At 47.2% G+C, this 23,110-nt stretch overlaps 1 protein-coding gene across 1 annotated transcript in view; it reads left to right on the top strand.

Moving 5' to 3' along the window:
- The window catches only part of RAB35 (RAB35, member RAS oncogene family), a 202,052-nt gene that overhangs the window by 88,608 nt on the left and 90,334 nt on the right, over positions 1 to 23,110 (top strand). Inside the window, exon 4 of the mRNA XM_069619733.1 lies at positions 5,261 to 5,385. Within this exon, the coding sequence (XP_069475834.1) occupies positions 5,261 to 5,385 (125 nt within the window). The remainder of the gene's footprint in view (positions 1 to 5,260; positions 5,386 to 23,110) is intronic.

Here is a 23,110-nt window from a genome sequence, read left to right as displayed (position 1 = left end):
AGTTCAACTAATGTCACCTGTACCCTGGCCAGGTTCACACATACCCTGTGGGACTGTATTTCAGCGGCGGCTGAACATATTCTGGAAGGCGAGGAAAGGGAAGGCTTCCTGAATATTTTCAAAGACGGAAAGGAGGCAATGGGGGAATCTCTCCAGTCTGGACTGGACACTGCTGAAAGTATCAGCAGGTCCATGGCTACAAGCACAATGCTACAGATTTGCGTGGTTGAGGAAGTCAGGGTTTGTACCAGATGTGCAGGCCAGACTTCTCAACATGCCTTTTGATGGCTTCAGGCTGTTTGGTAGTAAGGCTGATGAAAGCATATAAAGACTACAGACCTCAAAAGCGGCAGCTAAATCTCTTAGCGCCTCCATGCGACAGCCTCAGAAACCCTATTTGGGCTCATCTTCCTGGAGGGGTCGTCCTTTTCAGTACTACTCCTCTTTTGGTAGAGGAAGAGGACAGTCCTTTCAAAGAGGCAAAATAAATGTCACTCATGGTGGACGAGGAAAGACTGCAAAGCGATCCTCAGGAACGGGATCTTTGCCCTCAACCGCTTCTGCAACCGCCTCCAAATCACTGAGAGACCTTATCACACAAAACACCAGTGGGATGCAGAATCTCTCAGCATCTGAAAGAATGGCGAGGCATTACTTCAGATGCTTGGGCACTGGAAACAGTAGCTCAAGGTTACTGTCGTCCCTTCCTAAAAAGGCCTCAGGATTATCCACCAGGAACCAACTCTGCCAAAATGCCAGAACCGCTCCTGTTGCAGGAAACTTTAACCCTGCTAGAGAAAGGTGCAATAGAACATGTACCTGTAGCGGAGAGGAACAAAGGTTGGTACTCCCCTTACTTTCTCATCCCAAAGAAGGACGGAGGATTGAGACCCATCTTGGACTTAAACAAGTTCCTCAGGAAGGACAAGTTCAAGATGGTAACCCTTTCTCAGATCCTTCAGGCTCTCCAACTCCAAGACCGGTTGGTATCATTGGACCTTCAGGATGCTGACTTTCTGTGCTTGTGATGGATTGCGACATGAAAGTACCTGAGGTTCGCAGTTGGCGGTTCTCACTATCAGTTTCGAGTTCTAACATTCGGGCTGACCTCCGCCCGAGGGTTTTCATCAAGGTGATGGCAGTTGTGGCAGCGAGTCTCAGGAGAGGGGGGGGGGAATTCACGTCTACCCCTACCTGGACGATTGGTTGATCAGAGCAAGTTCTTCAGAACAAGCTCAAAAACATCTGTCGATCACCTGTCACTTCCTTCACAAACTGGGCTTCTCCCTCAATTTCAAGAAGTCCAACATGATACCTTCCCAAATGCTCCAGTTTATCAGAGCAGTTTTGGATACTTCCTCTGGCAAAGCCTCGCTTCCCGAGGTGAGGGCTCTCAACATTCTGCAGATGGTTACAAAGTTCCAGAATGCTCAGCATCTGCCAGCCTTTGTTTTTCTGAGGTTGCTCGGCCTCATGGCATAATGCATTTTACTGGTGCCAGAGGCCATATTGAGAATGAGATCCCTTCAGTGGGCCCTCAGAACTCAGTGGTCCCAGTTGTCAGGGAGTATGTCGGATCTTCTGCAAGTCCCGAGCGCAGTTGCTCAAGATCTACTATGGTGGGCTTGCAATGACAACATCCTCGGGGAGAATCTTTTTGGCAACCCTGGCCGGAGATAACAGTAGTAATGGACGCCTCACTCACTGGGTTGGGGGCCCATACCAATGATCTGACAATCGGCGGTTGTTGGTTTCCATTGGAGTCCAAACTACACATCAACCTGTTGGAGCTGAGGGAAATCAGAATAGCGCTGAAGGCCTTCCTACCCTCTGTACAGGCAAAGAATGTCCTGATAAAGACGGACAACACAGTGGTCATGTACTACCTCAACAAGGGAGGAGGAGTAGGCACTGTGCAGAGAGGCAATGCAGCTCTGGTTCTGGGCAATACGAGAAGGAATCTCTCTAACGGCAGTTCATCTAGCCAGAGAGCAGAACACAGCGGCAGTCGCTCGGAGCAGGCAGAGCACTCTCCCACGAGTGGGAGCTAGCTCAGGAAGTCCTTCTGGAGATCTTCCACTTGAGGGGTTCCCCAAAGGGCGATCTGTTCGCGACCACGGTAAACAGGAAGTGCCAACAGTACTGCTCAAGGGAATTTCCTCCGAGAGGAGCTCTAGGAGACACGTTTGTGGTGGACTGGAACCTTCCACTTCTGTACGAGTTTCCTCCAGTCCCCGTGATTCCTCAAGTAATAAGGAGGTTGAGAAAGTTCAGGAAAACCATGATCCTAATTGCCCCGGATTGGGCCAGAGGACGTGGTACCCGGACCTTCTGGACATGTCCATCTGCCCTCCAATACGTCTTCCGCAAAGAGAGGATCTTCTCTCGCAAGAGGAAGGTCAGGTTCTCTATCCAGCAGTCAAGACACTCAACTTCATGCATGGTTTCTGAGAGGTTGAGAGACAAGGATTGGGATCTTCCGGATGACGTTATGGAGATTTTGCTTTCGGCCAGAAGGACAGCAACGAAATCTCTGTACCGTTGTCGTTGGAACAAGTTCAGTAACTGGTGCAAAGATAAGGATGTGGACCCTTTTCAATGTGGCACCACAACGGTGCTCTCTTTCCTATTGCATCTAGCCAATCTGGGGCTCCAGATCGGAACAATTAAAGGATATCTAGCTGCGCTGTCCATTTTCAAGCGCTCCTCGGAAGAGGTATCTTATTCAAAATTCCTTTGATAATTCAATTCCTGAAAGGGCTTACTAACGTATACCCCCCAGTACCTTTTCATGTCCCAACTTGGGATTTAACTTGGGATTTAAATCTAGTACTTAAGTTTCAACTTGTATACCTTTTTTTGAGCCTCTGCACTCCTGTCCCTTGAGACTTTTAACATTGAAGACTGTCCTTCTTGTAGCCTTAACATCAGCCCGCAGGGTTAGTGAACTACAGGCTCTCATATAAACCTCCATATACTACTTTTTACAAGGACAAAGTGGTTCTTAAGGTAAAACCATCTTTCTTACCAAAAGTAGTTTCTGACTTCCATTTGTCACAAAAAATCATATTACCAACATTCTATCCTCCTGCTCATTTGGGCAAAGAAGAGGAGAGACTGCATAGACTGGACCCCAAAAGGGCTCTCAGTTTTTACATTTCAAGAATGTCAAAATTATGTCAAGATGACCAACTTTTTGTAGGTTATACAGGTTATAAATTGGGATTAGCGGTGACAAAACAAACTATATCCCGCTGGATCATTCTGGCTATAATTGAGTGCTATAGATTGGTGGGAAAAGACCCACCGGATGGGCTACGAGCCCATTCCACTAGGGAGATACTTCTGCGGCTTTGAAGAGAGGAGTCCCTGCAGCAGATGTGTTCAGCTGCAACATGGGCATCAATGCATACCTTCATCAAGCATTATTGCTTAGATGCCTCTTCCTCCAATGAGGGTTTATGTGCCAAGGTGGTACTTAATTCCGTCCATGAGAACAATAACTAGTACTGCCACCTCCAAATTTACCACTGCTGTGGGAGTCTCACAAGATGCGGAATACGTGGAAGGACACAATCCATTCGAAGAACAAGTTACTTACCAACTATAACGTTCTTTCGACTGGATGTTCCTACCACATATTCCTCATTGACCCTCCCACTCTACCCCTCAATACAGTTTGCGTTTCTTACACTTTCCTCTCCGAAGGGTCCATCAGTCACGGGGCACGCCTGAGTGTTCCTCGAAAAAGCAGAACTGAAGCCAACAGGCGTGGCATGAGCCATTTATACTGATGGTGACGTCGACACGGTACGGAGTCACGACTCTTGGAAAGATTTGTGTTTGTGCCGGAGTAATGAGCTTCAACAATTTCCTGGTTCACACCTCATATCTTCTTACGAATCACATTGGTACTATTAGTTTTGGAAGCCCTATATTGACAGATTTTTACTGTAGTGGTATACTTGCAAACTACAAATGAACCACAGGTGAAATGTCCTGTAACTGGGCTAAGACCCCAGACATCTTGTAGTGGATTTGCTTTCTGAAAGGGCAGTGGGGATGTAAATTCTCATCACCGTATCCCTAATAGCTTTCCAAACCGTGGCCAATTGCAGAACTAACTGTATTAGTACTAACGTGATCTATATGATTACATGCCCATGAGACCGGTGATATATTGGCAAAAACAATAGGTGCCCTACTTCTAGTCTGGGATACACTTTGACCTCTCAAGGGTCACTCCTTGCACAGCTATTTCCCCTGAAACTTCACTGAAAGCTCCTATGCTGCTCTTCAGCACCTATTTCGCTCATCCTTGGGTGAGAATTTTGTGCCAACTTCCTTGGCCAGTAGTTGTCATGCTACATACCCCTCACCTCTAACGCTGACCCCCAACTTCACGGCTTGCTATTTTTCTCCATAGCCAGAGGCTTACTTTATGACATGGACTAATATTGAGCTCATAGGAAAGCAATGGACGCAGGTTCACTGCATCGTGTGGTAACGCTGCTTCCAGTTTGACACCACCTTTCCTTTTGTGCTTGTTTTGATTCTAACAACCTGACCTAAAGAGACTGCCTGAAAACGTTACTTGCCTATATTGTATTACAATTTGTGTCACTGGTATTTAAAGACTATTTTTCCATAACAATACTGCATACATATTCCCTTGTGTGCTGTTATTTACCACCCTATAGTTTCTTTACCAACAGCTCCTTTCTTGAGAATATATCCTTGGCTTGTCACAATTTACCCTTTCAAGAGCATACTACATATGGTGCCCCGCAACTCAATTGTGGATTGGTCTTCCTGAATTCTAATCTTGGTGTCGGAGAAATTGTCTCCAATATGTTACATTGGATGCATTCCATTGAGTAGGTATTGATATGTACTTTTTGCAGATAGCGCTACATTGCAAATGGTTCGAAATTCATAAACCGCAGCACTACATTTCACTTTGCAGACCTAGGTACCACCTTGCATATTTGGTTAGTGGGCAGACTTTAGTACTCCACTTAGTTGCTATGTAGATATGGCAGTGAAAGGTGATGTGCACACTCTGGTTTAGGTCCACTCTGAACCAATGGCTTTCTGTCTATGCGTGAGCTTATGAAATTCATGTGCACAGTTATGGAGGATTTGACATCAGTTATTTGGATGTGTTTACATGTGTTATAACAGTGGGTGGGTTCCAAAGTGGTGAAGGTACTTTTTCCAAAGAATATTTTACTCAAGTTTTTCAACACTTCTTTGGCAGCTACTACAGAGGAACCCATGGTGTCATCGTTGTATACGATGTGACGAGTGCAGAGTCTTTCGTCAACGTCAAGCGGTGGTTACACGAAATCAACCAAAACTGTGATGATGTTTGCAGGATATTAGGTGAGATCAGCTTACCCTGCCTATCTGTTATAAATAGGCTGTGGAATTCTTTGTTTAAAAAATTAGTGATGTATGCTTTCTGTGGCTCGTCTCTGTATGGACTTCAATGAGTGTGTGCTTCCATTACAGGTTGAACATTGATGTCTGATAAAAACTAGTTTAGTATTCATCAAAATGGAGCTGGGTGCCGGGGGAGGGGGGGCTTTAACTGTTAATGGGCAGTTATTTGTCATGCATAACCGAGAGCATGAAAATGTCATTCTTGACCATGGGATTTTCATTATGAATCATAAACTCTCGAACACATGAGCGGGATCCTAGGCCATGCAATTCGTTGTTCTTTATAATAATGAAGACCCCATGGTCGAGAACTGACAGCAAGTTAGTTATTTGTCTTCATGTGACTATAGAATTTTTTTACAGTAAACTTGTTTAGCTTTGGCAATTTTGGATTAATTTTGGACTGAGCTGCAGAGATGGGGTGCAAGTTCAGACAGTTTGACCAAGTACAGTGATTTTGCAAGTTACAAAATGTATAGCTGAGAATCGTGTTGGTTTATTTGGAGTAGTGTTGGTAAAGTTTTCATTTTAAAACTTGCATTCATGGTGTCCTCCCTTTGGCTGCACTCGTGCTTCACTTCTTTTTTTGGGGGGTGCACTTTTCAGTCTGCGTTATCTACCAATGTGGGGAATGAGTCCATTTATTGTTGACCTTTAATTTTACTGTTTAGCACAAACCACCTTCAGTAGAGTGCCACGGGGGGACATCTTGTGCACCTTTTTTATTTAATATTTGAGTTACTTTTGTGATGTGTGCTGCACAGGCTGGTGGCTGTAAAATATTTAGTATTTTTTTTTTTTTTTCACCGCGATCATGCCTTTTTGAGTATAACATACTCAAAATGGCTGTTCCTTGTTGTACAAGCCCTGCTTCCTGCCAGCTTATTTGTGTTTTCTCTTCGTTCCTCTTCAGGTTGGAAATTTGCATATAAGGCCATGCACTTTTGGGATAATCCTGTTATTAAATTTTGGTGAGTGACGTCTGTGTGAACTGCCTGAAACTGGGTTTTGGGCTGGCTGGTCCCAATCCACACTTCAACCAGGGTATGTCCTGGTGCTGGACCAAATGTGAGGTGGCAGGCAGTCCCTGATTGGAAAGCCTCCAACTGTTTGAATGTTGCAGGTCTCTTCCATAGGTGGGCAAAGGAAAACACCAGCCAGAATCTAGCAAGAAGAGTAACTTGAGCCATTTGAGATGGTTGACCACAATATCGATTCATCTGAAGTCGAAGGACTGTATGAAACGTACTGCAGGACTTCTGTTGCGACCAGCATTAGTCAAGCCAACCGCCATATACGAGACCTCGGACTTCAATTTGACTGGGGAGAACTGAACTGGTTGCCTTCTTACTCTGGACTGGTTGGGCCAGCCAATTAGTCCTGCTCTGCATCCCTCGTTTTTCCAAGGTTTGAGTAGTCGCGTCTGCAGTGGTTATGCACCTGCCTGGAACTGGGCTGTATTGTTGCATGGACTTCTTATGGCCTTGTCGCTGGAAGCTTTGCTGGTATCCTCCTAGCTCAACTTACTGCTGCTGTCTCAACATGAGAAAATGCCTGCTGGAAACTGCAGCTTGACTGTACTGCACCCAACAAAGTACTGACCTTGTCCTGAGGTCCTTGCCTGTGCCTATATTGGCAAAGAACATGGGCTGACTGCTTAGTGATGCATGTAGCGCCCTGCACTTGGACGATCCGGATTGCACAAGGCCTAGTAAGATAGTTTGTTTCGTCCCACTATGGCTCACTTCCTTGTCGCGCCTAGAAACGATTGTGTACAGGCGCTTTATAAATTACTTGTATCATATTGTGTATGTCATTCAAAAGTCTGGTTTATATAGTCGCATGTAAAGTCTGAGTCCTACAAACCTCACAGCTCAAACATGCATACTAATGTGGATGACAATAGAAATGGTTTTTCAGAGTAACAGAAAAAATCTATTGACACATTGTAGCAAAAAAGGTTCTACCCAAAACACACACATACACTGATTCACAAATTGTTCTTTACTTTGAACAAAGCAGATTTCTTTCAATAGAAGGCACCAAAATACAAATTCCAAACGGGTGTCATGAAAACAATGTGAACACATGCCAAAGCTGCCTAATTGTGAATAAAGCATTGAATACAAAGACAAAGGTGATTAGAGTGACTATTGCCAATTGGAAGAAAAGATATGACACCAAAGTTCAAAACATTCCTAAAGGAATAAAGGGTAGAACAATAAAACATAGACGACACAAAAAAATGTGTAAAAGAGAAAAACTAAAGTTTCGGCCCACTAGAAGGGTCCACATTCTCACTCAGGAAGAAATGGGCCCGGCCTCCAGGACGTTGAAAGGATGAGTCAAAGCAGCATACAGCGATGTGAAAGTTAAGTTAGTCCATCTGTGATTCCCAGCAACTCTGGATGCTGAAAAAAACAGATCAATAGAGTGGGGGTAAATAAATGAACACGCTCATTCAAGGGGAAAAAATAAGTAGGGGACCACAAGGTCCTTTTGAAAAGAAAATCTGGTACCTGGACGGAAGGTCTTCACGCATGAAATTCTATTGAGAAACATGGTGGCCAAGATCTGATTCGGAAACTGTTTACTGGTAGCCTTGAACAGCCTGTACCCAATCCTACAGTGAGCCACAATATTCCTGTTGATTACCTATACCGTGGTGTCTGTTTTTTGCAAACTGGAGTCTGGGTGTCAAGTTGTCTTGTATTTCTTTAAGTGCTCCTATCACCATGGTTTTTCCTGAGGCGTAAAGTCCTTCATTCCAAAGTTGCTACCTTACTGGGCAGCAGTCAGTGTAGCCTGTGTCTGGAGTCCAAACTTTGGTCACGTAGGGCCTGGCAACTGGTAGTCTACCCCCTAAGTAGCTGTAGAACTCATTGGGAACGTGTTACTGTGAATTTTAACAAAAACATACTTGCGTTTGTCCTCTTGTTACAAACTACCCTGACAAGGACAGGAATGGACTTCTAAAGCATTGTTCTTGTTAAGATTTACTGAACATTAAGGCTTGTGAAACTACCCTGTTGAGAGTGTAGGCAAAAGCTCAAGTGCAAACTAGTTGCAGCTTTACGTTGACTACTGGGAATTCCTCACCAGAGCAGGTTCTGAAAATCCCTGTCTCGATAAGCTATGGCCTTCACATTCTTGTTCGAAGTACATACAATTATAGCTTTATGTGATGTGTTTGATGATGGGTCTTCTTTTTTCTCAATTTTCTGTTTGAGGTCTTTCTTGGGTTTTACTCTGCGTGCCAAGCCAGGTTTGGGCACTTTGTCGTTTTGGCTTTGGCGGGCTTCAGTCCTGAACCCTGCCTCTGGCTGCAGTGTGTCTGGAAGGGCAGGAAGTGAGGGAGGTTCCCGAAACTCCCCTCTCCTTTGTCTCTAGGAATGCCTGAATGTACCCAGTGCTGATTGGTGGCTGTCGGGTGGCTTTCAGGACAGCCACCCTGCTGTTTGAGTGACAGCCTAGGCTGTGCATGGAATGGGAGAAACCTGCTTATAAGGCAAGGTTTTTGGGACTAGAGGCAGTCGACCACTGGGAAGAACAACCGACTAAGAAACCGTGAACGAAGCTTGCTGCATCCTCCTGGACTTTTGAATTGCCTGGTGAACCCCTGCTGCTGTGCTGAAACTCCCTTTTTTCTGATCGACAAGAGAAGCTCCTGAAGGGATAACTTCTTCCCTTGTTATTGGGACAAACTAACCCCGAGACGAACTCCACATCTTCTCCGACTGGCTGTACTTCTTTGCAGCTGTAGGAACCGATTCCCCGGGGTGGAGAAATCCATAGTCCAGTGAAACATCTGAAATCCGGCCAGAAGCTACAGGAGACTCCCTATGGATTCTCCAGAAGCAGAAATACCAGAGCTCGAGTCCCCTCATCAGAGTGCATGAACCGAGGAGCGAAGGAAGCCCAACCAGTATCCAAAATCTGCGGTGGTGCTGTTTACCGTGCCGCTGACCCGAAAAGAGCCCGTAGCTGCCGCCAAACTCCAAATTGCTGCCACAGGAGTCCTCCAGACATCTTCCTTCTTGTCCCCACGACTGAGGTTCAGAAACCCAGGATCTGCATCGCTGCAACAGGACAGAAGCCAGCTGGTCTACTCTTCTTCAAACCAGCGGTACTGTTCAGACTTGGGGTACTTACCTCAGTGTAGTGAAACTTGCAATAGCTACTTTTGCTAATTATTTTCAGCTCTGCTTTCCACATAACAGCTTGTGACCCTACAGTTATTTTCTACAAGAAACTCTAACTTTGTGCACGACTTTTATTAACTACGAAGTACCTTTGCTCCATAGACTGTGCTCCAATTTACTTTGGCTGTCCTGGCTTCCTGCAGACTCTTCTAGTCCATTGACTTTGATATTTTCTATCCCTCAGAGTTAACTTGGTTTTAGACAGTTATTGCTGGGAAAGGTTTTGCCTAGACTTCATTGGAAGATTTAAGTGTACTCTCATGCCCTGAGAACGTTTTACCTTTCCTTTCTGCAACCTCAGAATCTGCAAAGTGTACTAGTGATATATAAATGCCATTACTGTCCTTGTGAATGAATTCACCACTGGGTGTAGGAAGTGTGTAAAAAGCATCTCTAAAGAGTATCCACTAAACTTATGCTGATAATGGAAAAGTATTTTAAAGTATATTTGATTGTTACATATGTTGCCCTTTTTTAAGGATGCTTATTTAAAAATGGATGTTAACTATTTATAACTGACTTCTTGAGTAGAAGTGTTACTTGGCTACATGTATTTGTCAATTTCATTGCTACAGCTCACATTTACACCTCTTGAGATGAGCCTGGCTGCTTAATCACCCTACTAACTTGTGTAGTACAGGCCTATACAATAAGGTGGGTTACCCAATACCAAGAGGACAAGTATTGTGTAATCTCACACAGTGTTGCTGCATCAATTCATGCCTAACACGATCGAATACGTTTCACTGGACAGAACAGTGTTCCTAATAAATCACAGGTACCAGCAAAAGATCCAGGCGTTGGTTTAAAACTCCAGCAACCCAAGGGTAAGTACCCACTTTGGTCACTTTATGGGGTTGAAGAGGGTTACGTTTGTGAAATGTTCCCCATAGGGAATATGCGATTGTCAACTGACAAGCTGCATTTTATGTTTTGAAGCCAGACAAGTACTTGTTCTTTCCCACTGGTGCATCTAGAGCAATCCTACACCAGGGGGAACACCAGATGGGACCTCCTTAAGTGCTCCAGTTTCAGATCAGTCTCCCAGCTGGCCACAGAAGTATGGATGTCCAGCAGGATTTGGTCCTGCAACACCCCACTACACGAGGACCCAGGGGACTTCCTGAAGAACATTCCAAGGAAAGTATTGGGACCCTGAGACTACTACTTATGGCGCCATTAACTGAGTATTTGGCTTGTAAACTGCAAGTGAACCAGATATGTACAGTGCTGTTTTTTCAGGACTGGGATAAAGATCTGTAACCCAGGGACTTAAACCCCAGACCATCGAGAACCCATACAGAGGAAAATAATTTGTGTTCCAAGGAAGACTGATGCACCAGCCAGAAGTAGGAGTGGTGATGCGGAAGTCATCGGGAAGACTGAGGACCCTTTTTGTTATGGTTTCAGAGAGCTCCCATGACTTGGGGAATGCATGTAGACCACTCGGGCCAGCCGAAGATGAAGCTGAAGCTGAGTAGGGTTGACTACCAACTCTTCTAGTCCAGAGAAGACTCCCTACTTTGAGGTGCTTGGTCGTGTAGTATTTCAAAGAGGCAGTACAGTAGCAATCCAGAACGGTCCCAGCATGTAACAGCCAATCTAGCCAGCAAGGCCGCCAGAAAAGTGGGTGGGGGAGAATGACTGAGGATAAAGAAAAACCTAGGAAGGACTTGGAACAGCCTTGGAAGAAACCGCAGCAAGGACTGATGCAGCAGCCCCTTTTTTTTTGATAATCCTCCAACCATTCAAGAAAGAATCTATAGGTCTTGAGACTGTTCAGCACTCCCCTAGATAAGCAGACACTCGGGGGTTGGCCTATGGCAGCCTCCAATCACACACCAGAAACCTTTTGATGGCTAGCGCATAAAACTGCCAAACACTGAGGTCCTCCTAGATTTTATGTGTATGGGGCATGTCTGGGGCAGAATCACAGGCCTTACCAAATTTAAATTGCTTGAGAGGTTGTAGATCTCGGCTCTGAGTGAGCCCAGGTCAGTTAAAGGCAATTTAGGCTTTCTCTTGGGACTGTTTCCTGGCCTGCCCTGAGAAGCGGCTGCTAAAGAGATGCTGCTCAAAGAATACATCCACTGACGAGGAAGTCCAATGGCTGTTGTGTGGAGTGGGAATAAATCCAGGGCGCCAGAACAGGTAAGGGGTTGGTGGCTGGGAAGATTGTGGCCTGTAGGTTGAAATGGTGGGGTCGTAATGTGGAGGGTTGGGCCGGTGTGGAGAGGACGATGAGACATGGTGGGGGAGGGGACTTAGCATGTGGGTGTTCGGTGGATAAAACCCCCAATGGCTGCATAATTCTTCCCATTTGAGGCCACTCCTAAGAAAGAGCACCTCCTTGATAACTATCTTAGAGCGGCCTCAAGTGGTCTTTGGATATTAATATAGAAACCTGGTCCCAATACACATCCTTCCAAGGAAGTGTTTTTTGCTGGGCAGATGTGGGGCTAGTGCTGTCAATGATTGGACAGCCCATAGATGTCTGAATGGTGCAGATACTTGCCATTGATGGGGTGGGTAATACCAGCCTGGATTTTGGCTAGGGAGTCCTGCAGCAGTTCTGGAGGTCACCTAATGGAACAAACACTGTGTAAGACCTGTAGGACTGCTGTGGAAGCAAACCCATATTGTCAAGGCCAATCATTGGTGTCTGTTGCTGCCTTTCTTGTGATTAGTGGAGACTCTCTACAGTGCCTTCCTCCCCTTGGCAAATTGCAACAACTGTTACTGTGCCATGCCATTGGTGGTCTTTGGCAGTGCCCCCATGCCATCTTGGTGGCTGACAATTCATCAACCGGGTGACTCTGCGGCTGTGTTCTGCAGATCGTGACCCAAGATTGATGCTGCAACTGTGCTCAAATGTGATGAGGGCTTCCTAAGTCTGGCTCTTGTCACCAACACGAGTCTGGCCTGCTGAACTTTAACCAGGGTTTCCTCGCCGCAATTAATCTGCTGCATCCTAGAGGTCCATCCTCGTCCTAGTAGTCGCTGCAGCTGCTATTCTGAGCTGCCTGCCTGGCCTAACCAACCGCATGTCTTGTCAGTGGTCTCTGATCCAGAGATCAGAACTGATGCCTAGCCAGACCCAATCGTTGCACCAACTTCATCCCCTGCACTTGGGACCCCTGGACCCAGATTGTCCGTACTAACACTCAAAGATTTTGGGTGACCCCCCCCAGGTGGGCCACATGAAAATCAAAGGAAGATGTGCAAATGAACATAATACTTTTATGAGCACCCGCCCCCCAAAATTGACTAATGGTGAGTAAGAAATGGTGTGCTTTGTGGAGAATCCAGGTCACACATTACTTTCCTTAGTTTATGCTTGGCTTGTAGCTTGCACATTGTCATTTTTTACCACTGCAGTAGATTACAGTTACAATGGAAAACCTGAAGCAAAATAGTAGTTGAGCGTGTTAAAAATTCAAAAGCATACTAGCAAAATTACTAACAGTGACTTAAACACCAGCCCCAGGCTTTGGACAATTTCTCAATCGGTCACAGGCATGCAGTTTTACTTATTTGGGAGAGTTTTTAGTCCCTATGCAAATTCTCTTATACGACAACTCAGAGGAATTTTAATAGGTAGGCGCGGTTATGGTGATCTGAATGGGCTAGTACAGCGAAATGCAAGCAGGCACAATTCTGGGGAGTTGGTCACTCAGTTTCTATGTCTAGACGCCACCAAAAGTGTAAGCTAGGGGTGACTACAGGTAAGGATTTTGCATTGTGCGGAAATGTGCATAACTGCAGCAAGGTGAAACAGTATGCATGCTTGCCCAGAAGACATTCCACCAGTAAAACCAGTGTTTCCAGGTGGTCTGAAGATTTGCGGAAAGACTACTTATGCTTAAAGTTGAAGTGTAGAAAATGCAGGGTCCACCTTTGCAGAGGTGTCTCTGCAGAACTCAGTCCCATAAGGTGCTAGTAGCTGGTCTTGAGGATTACAATGAAGGTAAACCTCTGCTTGAAGTCTTAAGGACCTGGAGAAGGGCAGAAGATGCAACTGGTAGTGGGCAACCTTAAGGTGCCCCAGCAAGGGCATGCTGGCAATGGGGAGGGGCCAAAAGACTTCAGCTCCTATGTGTTACCTCAGCTAGGTGGTTAAGAGCAGCAGCAGAGCAAGGAAGATGGCCCTCAGTGTTGTCACAGAACACAGTGAGTAGCCGGTACAGCAGCGCAGTGTCCAGATTCAAAATGGAGTCCCCTCTTAATATGGACAGACCTTCCAGGATCGAGTAAACCTGCAGATCCTATATAAACTGGCACATGCTTGAAGAGCAGTACCGAGAACCAGCTGTTCCCACTTGTTCAAGAGTGCGGAGTACACCTGTGGTATGTTTGGTCAAGGGAGGCGGTACTTCACCTTACGTGAGTGCTGCTACAACCGGCGATGGTTGCAGCAGTTCCTATGTTCTTCCAGGCCTTCTCCAAGGTACTCTGTGCTTTGGGTAAGAGTGCCAGTGGTCTACTAAGGAATTACTCCAAAACCCCTCATATATGCCAAATACTGTGCAGCTGATAACCCCAGCCCACCTTTCAGGGAGCATGCAGCATTCAAATTGAGATGTTATCCAATCCTTTATAATTGGCTCTGACACTTTGACGTCAGCCAAGGTGAAGATGTGCATTGGGGTATATAAGACCCTCTGAAGCACACCAGTTCCGAGCACACGGCCACCACTCTTCCTCGACTCTGGGAGCCACTGCAAAGAGGGTTGGCCATATATGGCTCAACAAAGGCAATTTTCGCAAAGGCCTAGCTTAAACAACAAGGTGGCCATTTTGGCCCTTAAAGTAGCCAAAAGGCAGTCTTTATTTTATAGTAAAATTAAAGTTGTACAGTAGTACATCATAAAATATACACTACTACCATCCTGTCGAACAACCGGTTAAAGATAAAAATAGACTTTAAAGAAAAATCTTGGTACTGGGATCGAATGCACTGCTAACCATACCTGTAGTAGTGCTCCACAAAAGGTAAAAATGGAGACTATCTCCCCTCCCCTGTTTAGGCATGTTGGGGGCTATTGGGGAGACTGTTTACTTTATGCGCTAATTCTCTTTAACCTAGGAGACCCACAGCACTTTTTGCTGGACTCTGGGATTTTTTTTCTTCTTCTGAGTGAGCTGAACCTTTTACCACTCGCTCATTCTTTTTTAAACAATGTTTTTGTTTCCAACATACAGACTTTGCAAACAACATCAAAATAAGTCATATGCCTGTTAACCCCCACTCCCTCCTCTGCCTATTCCTGTCGCTTGGTCTATTCGTGTTATGCTCAGCCTGTTGAACTTGCCGCCTGCTCTTGCCTCTCGGGTTCCAATAGTTCTTGTGCCTGCGTCTGAGTGTCCTCCTGTGCAGGGGCTATCACTTCTTGGATCATTTGTTTCCAGACCGCTAAATCCATGTTTTGTTACTCTAGTCCCCGGTGAAATGCTTCTTGCCACACCAATGTTTCGGCCAGTGACCATACCTTGATTGCTGACCTATTGCGTGCCTGCCACCCCATTGTTATCCTATACGTTGCTAAAATATACGCTAGATCGCTCAACTTACCGAACATGTCTTGCATGCTTAGGTCTTGGAAAGATTCCTAGTAAACATGCTCTAGGGGAAACTGACTCTGTTACGCTGACCTTAGTCAGGGTTTGGGCCACTTCTTCCCAGTACTGGCATATTTTAGTGCTGGCCCAGAACATATGCATCAGGTCTGCATCTACCAGACCACATTTCGGACACAATTGATCTGTTGCTTCGCTGAATGTAGCAATTTTCTTCAGAGTGAAGTATGCCCTGTGAGTGATGTACAATTGGATCAGCTGCAGTTTCACATTCCGGGACACCTTTTTTATGATACTCCATGATCCAGCTCCAGGCTGCGCCTGACGGCTGCTATTGCAAATCTGCCTCACAGCTATGTCCAGTTTGTATCAAATTGTAATCCAACCTTGCCAGTAATAACTCCTATAGCTTTGACACTATGTCCACCTTTGGAAATATCGTAGAGTTTCTCTTTTCATCTTCTACCAGTGCTCCTTCAACCCCCGGCCATCTCAACTTTACGATATAGAGTAATGAGGTGTAAATTATGTGCTGCCCTGCCTGTACTCCTGATTCCGCCACTACTGCACTAAGTCATCGGTCTCCCCTCTCTTAATACATCCCCTAATGATGACTCCCCTTTGAGCTCCCAATATTTCCTGGCCTTCAACCTTAGTTGTGTATCTTTACTCTTTAATGCTATAATGCTACCAGTGGGATTTGGGGTGAGTAAGGTGTGTCCTTGCTCAAATACGGCAGGCTCTTTGCTAAATAATTTTACCTAGCTTCAACAATAGTGGAGGACAGGATCCCCGTGGTGCTGTAGTCCACACCATCTCCTCCAAAAAGAATGGGGCACATGCCGGTTGTAGTAACTGTTTCTTGGGACTGTTCATCCGACAACTTATATGTGACAAATTGAAGTTGGCACTCCAGAAAATACCCCTCAAAGTCCGTCAACTTTATCCCTCCCTACTCGTATGGTCTCTGGAAATTTCTCCGACCTACTACACCTAGAATTGTGCCACAGGAATCGCCGGCAGATAGTATTCAGTGTCCTAAAGAAAACTCTGTGTATATTAAATGGAATGATATGAAATTATATTTTATTAATATCGGGCTTGTACACAAGTGTTTCAGAGCGCGACCATGCAAAAAGAACAAAAAAGTGATCTTACTAGGCCCAGTGACATCTAAGAAAGCGCAAGTGCATGGAAAAGGGAAAAGTGGGAAGTGCATGTAGGAGGGGGAGTGGAAAGTGCGGAGCAGAGGAGAGAAAAACAGTAAATATTAAATAAAATAAATGATTTTAAAAAGGGTGCTAAAACCAAGGTAGTGCAGCCAGCAAGTGGCAGGTAAAAGTTGCTCAGATAAGGTATATCTGATAAGTGCAGAAGAAAAGTGGGAGGGGGACTGTATGCATACAGATACAGGACCCTAGTGCAGAGGGTGGCCTGTAGGCAGTGCAGGGGGGTGGCAGGGTGAGCAGGTATCTGAGCCCGAATGACAGCGGGTTGCCAGGTGCACGATGCCAAGAGAAACAGATCAACAGGGGAGAAAGGGGGCAACGACTGAGGCAAAGAGAAGGCTCCTGCCATGCTCCCGGAACTGTAGATGTTTTTCCTCAAGTATCGAGGTGGCCGGGAAGCTGTTACAAAGGGAGGCAGCAGCAGAAGACCGAGATCTACCCCCAACTTGTTTCTTTGCAAAAACGACTAACCCTCAGGGAGTTAGAAGTAGAGGAGCGAAGGGCTCGAGAGGGGAGGTGTTAACAGAGGGTTAGTTGAAGATATTTTGGACCCAGGCCCCTGAAAGCCTTGTGGACAATGCAGAGGGTTTTAAATGTAATCCTTGCATCCACTGAGAGCCAATGAAGGGATTTCTGGGCTGGAGAGATACGATCCGAGGGCTTGAGGCCAAGGACCAGTCTCGCAGTAGTTGTAAAGGGCGGAGAGTGGAGGCAGGAAGATTTAGAAAGAGGCTGTTAAAGTAATCCAGTCTGGAGAGAACCAGAGCTTGGGAGACAGTGAGCTTTTGAGCGAAGGAGCGGAAAGGCAGAGTACGTTTTTAAGGAGGTGCAATAAAATGTTTGACTTTTTGGAGACGTCAGAGATGTGTGCGGAGAAGGAAAGTGTAGTCAAAGATAACCCTGAGGTTCCTGGCCGCACAGGTGCTGGTAGAAGGAGGTCCATGGTAGGCCGACCAGAGAGGGAAGGATGGAGATGGAGTACCAATAAGGAGAATCTTGGTCTTGTTGGCATTAAGACATAGATTGTTGGCGGCACACCAATTTTGAATGGCGATTAGACAATTCGAGATGAGGGAAGGAGAGGAGGAGGCAGAAGGAAGCCTGAAAATGAGTTGGGTGACATCAGCATAGCACTGGAAAGTTGAGCAGAAAATGGAGATGCAGTAGGCGAGAGTTGCCAGGTATTGGTTGAAAAGCCAGGGTGAGAGGTTAGACCCCCGAGGGACACCACAAGTGAAGAGGGAGATGGAAAGGACCCAAGTTGTACCTGGGAGGGTCGATCAGAGAGAAGGTCAGCCAGGCCAGAGCCTGATCAGTGATACCCATGTTGTGACAGACGATTAAGCAAGGTGATATGATTGACCGTGTTGAACGCAGTGGAGAGATAAAGTAAGAGGAGGACAGAGGGCATGTTAGAATCGAGGTTGGAGAGCAGGTCTTCACGGATGTACAGGAGAGCTGTTTCCATGCTTCTGGCAGCTCTGAAGCCAGATTGGTGGTCCTGGAGGGAGCCAACAGAGTCGGCATGAAGATTAAGCTGAGATGGCCTGCTTTTCCAGGAGCTTACCCAAAAAGTGAGTAATGGAGATTGGGCGGTAGTTTGCTACACATGGTGGATCAGCAGTGGATTTCTTGAGGAGAGGATGCACAAGGGAGTGCCTAAGAGGGGAGGGGCAAGAGCCAGAGGCAAAGGAGAAGTTACAGAAATCGGCAAGGGCCGGAGCAAGCGTGTCAATGTGGTCCTTAATGGTTTTAAAGGAACAGGGATGGACCTGTTTTGATGTGGTTCTCATATATCGGACTTGTCTAGCAACCTCATCCGGGGCGAAAAGAGGAAGGGAGGAGAAAGAGGGGGGAGCAGCTGAGGGAGTGTCAGAAAGACGAAAAGGAGAGCGAAGAGTAGGGGGAGCGGAGGAGAGGGTGGCCAGTATGTCCTGGGTTTTAGAGATCAAGTGAGAGGCAAGGGCAATGCAAAGCCTGGGAGGCGAGAGGAGGAGGGGGGGTGGAGGCTGTAGCAGGGATGGCCAGCTCCTTGCAGATTTTGAATAGTTTGGCCGAATTGTTAGATGCAGTAGAGACTCAGGCTTGTATGTGGACTCTCTTAGTGCGGACAGCGAGTCGGTATTGCCTTTGGAGCAGGCAGCAGGCCAGTTTGTCGGAGGATGAGCAAGAAGCTCTCCATTTCCTCTCCGCCACCCTACACTTCCATTTAAGTGAAGCTGGGTCAGAGTCATACCAAGAATAGCACTTGGATTTGGACTTAAAACGGATCCTCATGACGGGGGCAAGAGTATCGAGAGTAGCAGAAGTAGGAGTAGAGAAGAGATAGAGGGCCGTGTCTGGGTGTAAATCAGTCTGGGATACAGGAGGAGGGGAGAAGGTTGTAGCAAAGGCTTCGACTGACACACGCTTCATGGGACGAATATCCGAGAAGGTGGGTGGCACTCTAGGAGTGGAGTTTGCTTGGGGGGGGGGAGGAGATGGAGAGATGAGGAGGCAGTGATCACTTCAGGAGAGATGAGTGGTAAGGGGAGGGATAGAGAGGGGGAGGCCGGATGAGATCAAGACATCAACTGTGTGCCCCAGGCCGAGGGAAGGATGGAGGGGGGAGAGTGAATTGCAGAGGTTGCGAAAGAGTGCAGATGAGGGACTGGTAGAATCAGGATAGATGTTGAGGTCACCAAGGAGAAGTTGAGTGGTTGAGGCCGAGAGGGAGGAGAGGTCAGCCCACTCAGAGAAAAGAGGTGATTTGACCAGGGGCCGGCAGAGGGTAGCAACGGTAAGAGAATGGCTAGGAGAGCGAGCCTGCAGACTAGGCATTCAAAAGAGGAGTAAGCTTGAGTGGGAATGAGAGAGGCTGGAATCCTACTCGGGGAAGATCAGGGCTACACCCCCTCCAGACCGGTTTGATCTAGGGGCTGAGAGGATCTTGTAGCCTTCGGGGAGGAGCATTCGTAAAATAGTGGAGCCGCTTCGGAAGCCCCACCATCTTAAATAACGCGGGTCTTCCCATTGAAGAAAGTGGCAGCTTGGCCCAAAATTCCATGTACTTCTTTATTCTATTCACCGCCTGTATCGTGTTTTGTACATGGTCCGCTTTCGGGTCATGGAAAACGTCTATTCCCAGATATCTGAATGTGTCTGTTTCCCATTTAATTGACTGCTCCGGCAACGCGCTCCAGGCTCTACTTCTATACTTGGCCAGGGGGAACAGGCTGCATTTATTGTAATGCCAGAAAGGTGGTCAGCATAGTGCTCAAACACATATCGTAAGTTAGTCTCTGTGTGTTGTAGATGAAGGAGCATATCATCCGCATACAGGGAGATCAAGTGTATGCTAACCCATATTTTGATGCCAGTCTCGTGGTATTTTTTCCATAGATACACTTCTAGCGGCTCTGAGGACAATATAAACATCATCGGAGACCATGGGCAACCTTGCCTAGTGCCCTTGCTCAACCGCCATTGCTCCGATATGGTAGTGCTTGTATTGACTCTGGCAACTGATTTGTTATATAGCAACTTCACCCATTTGATATATGTGGGACCCACACCGAAACCCCTTAACACCGCCAGCAGCCATGGCCATTTGACTGAGTCAAATTCCTTAACGGCGTCGAGCAAGGCTACTGCCATAAGCCGGTTATTTCCCTGTGTGGTCAATGACGTGGTGCAGTCGTCTAAAATGACATGCAATGTTTCGATTCGGGACATAACCTGACCCGGGTGTATGAGTTTGTGGATTACTGGCCTCAGCCTGTCCGCCAACAAAGTGGTCCATAATTACCAATCTTGATTGAGCAACAAGAGGGGTCTGTACGAGCCACACTTAGTTTCTGGTTTGTTGGGCTTCGATAATGGGACAATAATTGACTCCCACAATGGCAACATGCCTTTGTCCAGTGATTCGTTCAACATTGCCAATAACGGTTGTGTAACCTCTGTTATGAATTCTTTGTAGATGCCACTGCCACCAGCCAAGTCTAAATGTTAAAAGAGCGAAACAATGCTCAGGGAGGTACAGACAGAAAAGGGGTACAGATTAGCCCTTTCCAGTACTCCATGTAAGATGGGGTGTACTGGGTCTGTTTCAAAAGTGACTAGGTAAAGTAAATGGCAACTTTACCTTTCTCTGGTGGACAGCAGTCAGCCCCAGCGAAATGGAGTCAGAGGGCAGTCTTAAAGACAGCCCTGGGTTACTACACTGAAGGTGCTGTGTAACCCATACAAGAGCAGGGGTCCCTGGAGTGGTGTGCTCCACCGAAACACACCGCCAACAACACATGGCCTACCCTCCCGTGTCCCCACACATGTCCCGATGAAACCAGTACCTCACATGTGTGGGTGCACCTACCGGGGGCGTAAAAGGAAAAGGGTAACCCACTTGGAACCCCAAGCCTTTCGCCACTGCCCATTTTGTTCATGTGGGCAACTTACAGATTTGGGTCTAGGGTGTCGAAGCCAGCAAGGAAAACAGGGAACCCCATGAATTTCCCAAAAGAGGACACCCGTGGGAATCCACACATGTCCAAATTGGAGGGGCGGCCCAGCTCATGTAGCCCTCCCCAGGGGCAGATAAGGGGGAGGGGCTGTCCTGCACTCCTCCCTGGGCTCAGGCATCCGTTCCTAGGAGCGGATATCTGGTCCCAGAGAGGGCTGCATGACATGGCACCCACTCCATTGCAGCTGGTGGGGGAGGGGGTCAACGCCCCATCCCATTTTAAAAAAAAAAAAAAAAAAAAAAAAAATCCCAGACCCTTTGGGGTGCCCCACAGCCCCCCCTAAAAAGCGTTCCACCATTTTCACTTTTTTTCTTTGGTAGCCCAACTCCCCTTGGTGCAGAGAGGCACATTGGTGTGCCAATCTGGCCCTGTAGTGGCCAAACCTTAGTGCCCCACCCACTGGGGGCCTGTCCCACAATTTTTGGGGGCCCTCTCCCCCCTCACCCCAAATGGGTGGCGGGGGCACCGCATAAGGCCTTCTTGGGCCTCCTACAAATGCCTATGTGAGGTGCACCCCCTCTCCATTTGGGGTGGGGGGGAGAGGGCCCCCAAAAATTGTGGGACAGGCCCCCCAGTAGGTGGAGCAGTTAAGTTTGGGCACCCCGGGGCCAGATTGGCACACCAATGTGCCCCTCTGCACCAAGGCAAGTTTAGTAAACAAAGAAAATAATTCAAAATGGCAGGCTGCCCTTTAGCGGGGGCAGAGGGGCCCCCATACACCGCCAGGTAATTTTCTATTTTGAAGGGGGTGCACCTCTCCACCCCCACCCCAATTGGAGGGGTGGCGCATCTCATGTAGCCCTCCCCAGGGTCAGATAAGTTGGGGGGGCTGTCCTGCACTCCTCCCTGGGCTCAGGCGTCCCTTCCTAGGAGCAGATATTTGGTCCCAGGGAGGGCTGCATGACATGGCACCCAGTCCATTGGGGGTGGGGGAGACGGGGTCACCACCCTGTCCCATTAGAAAATTCCCCGTCCCTTTGGGGTGCCCCACAGCCCCCTTAAAATGTGTTGCACCATTTTCCATTTTTTTCTTTGTGAAACTTGCCTTGGCGCAGAGGGGCACATTGGTGTGCCAATCTGGCCCCGGGGTGCCCAAACCTTACGTGACCAGCAATGCCTGATATATGTGGTGCTTTGCAGGGATCGCACAAAAGAGTGCCTGAAAGGACGAGCTATCTCGTCCTTGGCAACAGGGAGGGAATCCCAAGGACGAGATAGCTCGTCCTTGGCACTAATGAGGTTAATCTAAACAGTCGGCCCTCGGACATTCTAACCATTAACAGAACTCGAAGGTCGGGAAGGCTTGGTTGCAAGTTGGAAACACAGTCCACCATTTTAGAACAGAGAATCACACAAACAGAAATCAAAATGGCGGATGATTCTAAAATGGCGGCAAAGTCGATCTAAAACCTGAACTTTGCAACACGGTTTTCTTCGCAGAGCGACTAGGCTTAGGCCAATATAAATAAAAAGGAGACACGATCTGATTTCCCGTTGAACAGTTCCTCTCTAAGCCCCCTCCAGCTAATCCAGAATAGGGCTGCAAGACTTGTCCTTGGCCTCCAGTCCAGGGACCGTAACTCCTAAAATCTCTCCACTGGCTCTAGATGGCTGCAAGGATCAAATTCAAGACTCTGCATCATCCACACGCCCTTATGGGTCCTGGGACCACGCTATCTCCAACTTTCCCAAACTAAATACTCTCCTGCTACAGCCCTACGCTCCTCTAACTCCAACTCTTTGACTGTCAAATGATTCTCTAAGCAGAGAGTGGGGGGCAGGGCTATCTCCTCGGCTGGTGTCTCCCGACGAGACCGACCTCTGCAAGTTCCGGAAACTGCTCAAAACTCCTCTCCCTCTTTCCCTTCCCTGCTAATCACCTCACTGCCACTGTGACTGGTGTCCTGATCCTAATGAATCTCACAGGATTTCAGTCCCTTCTCCCCAATCGATACCAGACACCCCTCTCCCTCCCCACCCCCCCCACACACTGCTCTGCATCCCACACTTGGAAGTCGCCTGCACTTAGTCTAAGGTTCTCCTCAGTGGCTCTCATTAGCACTTCCTTCTCGGGCCATGCACCAGCACTTGCCCACTTTTCTGCTCACCCCACCCCACCCCGCCCCCTCCCTGTCTCCTGCACCTTTCCTCACTG

The sequence above is a fragment of the Ambystoma mexicanum genome, chromosome 10, assembly GCF_040938575.1.
Source record: "Ambystoma mexicanum isolate Mex_15411 chromosome 10, UKY_AmexF1_1, whole genome shotgun sequence".
NCBI lineage: Eukaryota > Metazoa > Chordata > Amphibia > Caudata > Ambystomatidae > Ambystoma > Ambystoma mexicanum.
The sequence above is the reverse complement of the archived record's forward strand: the minus strand, read 5'-3'. Positions and strand labels throughout refer to the sequence as shown.